This window comes from Pyrgilauda ruficollis, unplaced genomic scaffold (genome assembly GCF_017590135.1).
Source record: "Pyrgilauda ruficollis isolate IOZ18807 unplaced genomic scaffold, ASM1759013v1 scaffold120, whole genome shotgun sequence".
NCBI lineage: Eukaryota > Metazoa > Chordata > Aves > Passeriformes > Passeridae > Pyrgilauda > Pyrgilauda ruficollis.
The window spans coordinates 120,145-126,144 of NW_024510322.1; the positions used below are offsets into that span (position 1 = coordinate 120,145).

At 46.2% G+C, this 6,000-nt stretch overlaps 1 protein-coding gene across 1 annotated transcript in view; it reads right to left on the reverse strand.

Moving 5' to 3' along the window:
• The window catches only part of SPEF2 (sperm flagellar 2), a 74,336-nt gene extending 70,222 nt beyond the window's left edge, over positions 1-4,114 (reverse strand). Inside the window, exons 1-2 of the mRNA XM_041490207.1 lie at positions 4,037-4,114; positions 2,175-2,277 (exon numbers count right to left, since the gene is read on the reverse strand). Coding sequence (XP_041346141.1) covers positions 2,175-2,277; positions 4,037-4,094 — 161 coding nt within the window. The 5' untranslated portion in view covers positions 4,095-4,114. The remainder of the gene's footprint in view (positions 1-2,174; positions 2,278-4,036) is intronic.
• Between the last annotated feature and the right edge of the window lie 1,886 nt (positions 4,115-6,000).

The window sequence follows — 6,000 nt, forward strand, 5'->3', positions numbered from 1 at the left end:
TAATTGCATGCATATATTACCATGCCTTAATTAGATGCAAACTTCTGCACTGTTTTGCTGCTCTTATTCACATCACCTTCTTCTTGCTTGCCAGCCTAGGCCATCACTTCCTCTCTTGTTTGAAACTAAACCTCTCCATCAATACTCATTCCTAGTTTAAAGCTATCCTCACCAAGTTTGCCAGGCTGTTGGCAATGATTTCCTTGTCCAACTTGGTCAGGTGGATCCCATCTCTTCCTAGCAGTCTTCCCCCTCAAAAGATGATCCTATGACTAGGAAAAGCAAATCCCTATGGTGGACAGCAGCTGCACAACCACTTGTTAACCTGTAGAACTTATCCAGTCCTCATCAAGCCATCCACCAGCAGAAGTGAGGAAGATAAACACTTGGGCCCTCATGCTTTTGCCTCCAGGTCTCTGATGGTATCCTTGGTGTCCACAGAGAAGAATAGCAGGGATATTAGTGCAAGGACTGGACCAGGTTCTGCAGCTCTGGACTGAAACTCTGGCATGCAGCAAACCTCCCTGGCTAGCATGCAACGTCAGGTGATGGCACTTCCATCTCCTACAGGAGAAAGTCTTCCATTGCTATTCCAACCTGCTCCTCCTGGTGCTCTGGGGTGGTTTACACTTCACCTGCTCAGACGTTTTGTCACACAGTGTCACCAGTACTCATCTGCTACCATTGCAATGAACCTGTTCACAGCTGTAGTTCAGCAAGAAGAGCAGACACCTTCCTTTTCCTCACAGAAGTCACCAGCTGCCAGTCACCTCCTTTTCCTAACACAACAATTCTGCCTACCTCTCCCTCAGCACAGCTGCAGGTCCAGGTTCCTGTATCTGCAGTGTCTCAGAGAAGACCCAGTGTATGACCTCATTCTGCAGCAGCTTGTGTTGACAACACAGCTCCTCCATGAGCACACACCTCCGCAGGCAAAGTCAACACCTCCCCCTGATGAAGGCACTCCCATCAGTCTGGGACAAGGAGAATTGACTCCTTTCATTGGAGAGAAATTCGAGTTGAGGCCTCTGACACTTTGAGTAGTTGTTCCAGTGGGTACTGAGTATCATGCCCTGTCATGAATCCCCATCTTTGCTGAGGACACATAAACCATCTACAACAGAATTTCCAATCACTTCTTGCACCTACTGAAGTGCATCTTCACTAAATGCACCTCTCTAATCACCTGGGGACAAGAGCTCAAAGCACCTTTTCACTGGGAAGAATTGAGAAAACTTATGAGAAGATGCTAGAGCTTGCTAGAAGAAATAAACGCTTCCTGAAGCTACTTTTCCCAACAACAGCAGGAACTCTAAGAATTACCTGGGGTTTTCCAATGATACCAGAAATTCCTAAGAGATCTAGAAGTCCTAGAAACAGAGTTCAAGAACTGTGTGTGAAACTGCTTTTTGTTGGCTGCCTTTATTAGCTGTGCTCAATCTGTTCTCCAAAATTTGGTGGGACTTGGGATAAGAAAGGGTGTGAATACACTAGAGGTTCAAAGAACATAAAAGAAGAGGTTCAGCAGAAACAGAAGGATTTTGTACAGCCTGGAACCCTTGATGTACATGTGCACCATGGTCTGACAAAACACAACATAAGCCAACCTCAGGAATTGCATCATCAATCTATAAAAGTGCATGGATCTGCACAAGATTTTTCAACTTCCCATTTTACAGTTCTTCTTGGTTATAGATATTACAGCAGATTACTTGTAAACTTATAAATCCTTATATGATCTTCTGCCAGAGCTCCACTCAAAGCCTCATAATGTTTCTCAAACGTTTTCATTTTAGTGAAGATTTTATGGTCACCACCACAACACAACACCGTATTCCTTATTCTACACAGATCATGGGCAGAGTTCCACATTACCCAGTCTTAAAGACATCCTTGCAAGGTTTTTTGAACCTCTGGTCTAACCAGAGGTGCTTTTGTAGTTACAATTAAAATGCAAAATTTTCTTGAAGAAGTATGATCAATCTCTCTGTAAATACAAAGTCAATTCATACCTCAAACATACTTAGGTTTTGAATTACTGAAAATATTTTTAAATCTCAATAAATTCTACAGTGCATTAGCAAATCCCATCTAAGGAAATACATATTTTGTCTCTTTATGTGAGAGACTTGTTACTTTACACAAGAGACCAAATGTTATTCATATGTACTAACCTGTTCTGTGAAAATTGTTTAAAGTCATCCTGAAGACCATATTTGTGTAGAAGTTCTCCTAGGAGGTAGCCAGTAGAAAATTCCTCTGAAAATGATCCTGGAACTAAGTTTGGGGGTTTCATGATTGTTTGGAGTTTTTTAGAGAAAATAATTAAAAGAATCTAAATGTTAATTTTAATAAAACTTGTTAACATGTTTATAACAAAACTAAATCCAAAGTTTAGTAAATAATTCAAAGAAATTTTAGAAGATTGATCTAACAGTAATAGCTTTCAAATCACAAATAAAGTACTTTCTGTGTAGTTGTTTTTCAACATCAGCTTTACATAATAATTTCCAATTTTCAGTGTTAAAACGCAAACATCGTCATAATTGCCACTGAGATTGTGAAAATATCTATAAGCCATAATTACTAGATTTTCCATACAAAATGCAGATGAAAAAAAAAAAAAAAGCTAGCTCTAATTTGCTCCTCTTCATACAATCACAGAACACACTGAGTTGGAAGGGACCCATTGAATTGAGTCTAACTCTTGCCCCTTCACAGCAAACCCCAAGTGTCAAACACCACATGCCTGAGAACATTTTCCACATGCTTCTTTAACTCTGTGAGGCTGGTGCTGTGAGCACTGCCCTGGGGAACCTGTTCCAGTGCCCAAACACCTTCTGGGGAGGAACCTTTTCCTGATATCCAGCCTAAACCTTCCCTGACACAACTTCAGGCCACTCCCTCAGTTCCTGTCACTGGTCACCAAGGAGCAGAGATCAGTGCCTGCCCCTCCTCTTCCTCTCATGAGGGAGTTGTAACTGCAGTGAGGTCTCCCCTCAGTCTCCTCTTGTCCAGGCTGAACAAAGCAATTGACCTTGGCTACTCCTTGTATGGCTTTCTGTCCAGACCCTTCACCATCCTCGTTGCCCTCCTTTGGACACTCTAATAGTTCAATGTCTTTCTTACACTGTGGCACCCAAAACTGCCCCCAGCACTCAAGGTGAGGCCACCCCAGTGCAGAGCAGAGTGGGACAATCCCCTCCCTTGCCCGGCTGTTGGTGCTGTCCCTGATGTCCCCAGGACAGGGTTGGCCTTCCTGGCTGCCAGGGCACTGCTGACTCATGTTCAGCTTGCCATTGACCTGGAAACCCAGGGCCATTTCCATGGCAGTGCTTTCCCATCATCTCCTTTCCCAGTCTATACACACACCCAGGGTTGCCTCATCCCTGATGCAGAATGTGGCACCTTATTAAACTTCATACAGCTTGTGACTGCCCATCGCTCTAATTTTTCTGAGGGTTTTGTTCCTTCCTTACAGAAAAAAATGGTTTTCCAATGCCAGCACAACAGCTTCCATTCAATACAAAGCACTACTTTCCAAACATATTAAACTATTTTTTATTCTCTAGAGTCCTTATTAGCGCTTTAAGTTTGAGCATCTTCTATCTCTTGAGAGCACCTGTCCCTTGAGGAGAATTAACTTCAGCCTGATCATTTTCTGGCATTGGAATATATTGTCCAGGAAGGTGAAGGAGTCACCACCCCTGGAGGTGTTCAAGAGGCGTCTGGATCTGGTGCTGGGTGAAGTGGCTTAGTGGTTACGGGGTTATAGGGGCACTGCTGTGTGTGTGGTTGGACTGGGCAGACTGAAGGTCTTCTCCAACTCTACCAGATCTACGACCCTGTAGTCCCTGCCTCTCACACGAAGACTAAAAAAGTACCGGCGGAGGCACGTGGTGGCGGGAAGGGTTCGGGCCCGTCAGGGGGCGGCCGTGGGGGGACCCTTGGCACGACGGCCCGACCCTGACCCTGCTGACCCCACTGCCCCCGCGGCCAAGCCCTGCCCGTCCCCGCGCAGCGGGGCCCCACTCACCGATGCGCCGGGAGAGCTTCACGTCCCGGTTGAGCCACTCGCACAGGATCTGGGACATGGCGAGAGGCGCCCGCGGCCGCCGCCGCCGCCCGGCTCCGCGTCCCGTTGCCGCGGCGACCGCGGGCGGCCCCTGCGCGGGCCCCGGGGGAGGCGCTGGACGGGCGGGGGCTGAGGCGGGGTCGGCGCGGCGGGGCCGGGCCCGGCTGAGCCCGGTGCAGCGGGGGACGCGGCGGGGTCGGTGCGCACTCTCCCCGCTCCCTCGGAGTCCTACGGGGCTGCTGGCGCTTGGGTGCCTGCCTCGGGAGCGCTGCGTGCCCCGGCTGGGCGTTCCACGTGTGTTTGTTTAAACAGCCACTTCCCCGTTCCGCCCCGAGCCCCGCGCTCTCCGTGTTTGCTCGTGAGCTGGTGGGGGTGGTGCAGAGGTCGAAAGGCTGGGAATCGGGAGGAATGTCTTCGCAGAAGGGGTTATTGGGCACTGGAATGGGCTGCCCAGGGAGGTGGTGGAGTCATCGTCCGTGGAGGTGTTCAGGGAAAGGCTGGATGTGGCGCTCAGTGCCATGGTCTGGTTGACCACGGTGGTGCTGGCTCACAGATTGCACTAGACCAACCTCAAAGATCTTTTTCAACCTGATTGATTCTTGTGATTCTGATTCTTGTGATTCTGATTCTTGTGATTCTGCAAAGCGCAGCCTGTCGGGAGAAAGGGCATTAATCCAGGGTGATTTTCCCAAACCCGTTCTCCTAAGAGCACGCGTTATTAGCGTGCTGGCGCCGTGTGGGAAGGCGGAGGGAGGGCGAAGGAGTGCCGAGAGGAGCCCCGGCGCGCGCGGGGCGCTCTGCTCCTGCCCTGAGGGGCTCGGCTGCCAGACAGCTGCTCGGGCCGGAGCCCAGCCCGCCCTGGGGCGAGCCCCGCCGAGAGGGGCTTTGCTCAGCTCTTGTGTGCATTAAGTCATCTTTGTTTTAGAATCAAACCGAAACAGCCAGGCACTGGTTCCAGTGCTCCTATTTGAAGCATTTGTAATAAAACGCCAGAGCGACAGGGAAGAGAGCTGCATCTGGAAAATGCCCGCAGTGGGTATTTAAACTGGCCTCTTTTTCTTTTTTTTTTTTTTTTTTTTTTTTTTTTTTTTTCTTTAATTGGAAAAGTTATTTTAACTACTCAAGTTTTCAAGTGTCTTTCAGCACAACACGGAATCGTGAAGAATTATTTTTGCTACAGAAGGGCAGGAACAAGGTGATCTAGTGGTTAATGAAAGACAACAAGCTAAAGATAATTTTCAAAAGTGACAGTTAACTTGGAATGTTACAGATTCTGCTCCTTGAGAACAAACAGAATTCCTCAGATTAAATCTGTGTGCTTTGACAGAGGGTGTGCTTTAAATCAAATTAAATCCTTGAGAATAAGAATATAAATGTATAACTGACCAGGTATTTATAAATCTTGAAAGGTCAGTGTAAAGTCAGTGGCATATGAATGACTGAAGTAACAGAAAACTTCAAGAGAGAGGAAGTACTTTTAGGACAGATGTTTAAATTAATATTTATATTCTTTTAAGGATTCAAAGTTTTGCAAATATCTGAACTTATTAAAATACACACACTTTAGGGGAAGAAAAAAGTTCAAATTTTTAATATTTTATGATTGTATTTGTAGTGGGTGAAACTATCATCAGAGTGTTTTTCTGGTGTTTCAGGAAGGAAAGAACAAACGTATTTTAGCTTCATCGTGGAATTTTTCCCATGACTCCAGAAATCAATGTATATGTATTTATGTTGATACACAGTTACATGTTGCCACAAGTAGTCATTATCCGAAGCTTATGTTAATTTAAAACATGCAAACCACAAACCAGAATTGGTTTATAATAAGGATACAACTTCTTTCTGAATCACCTCTGACTTTGAAAGGCTAGTACTTCCTGTGTCTTTAGATATTTTTTTTAATGGAATGTATTCCTTCAAGT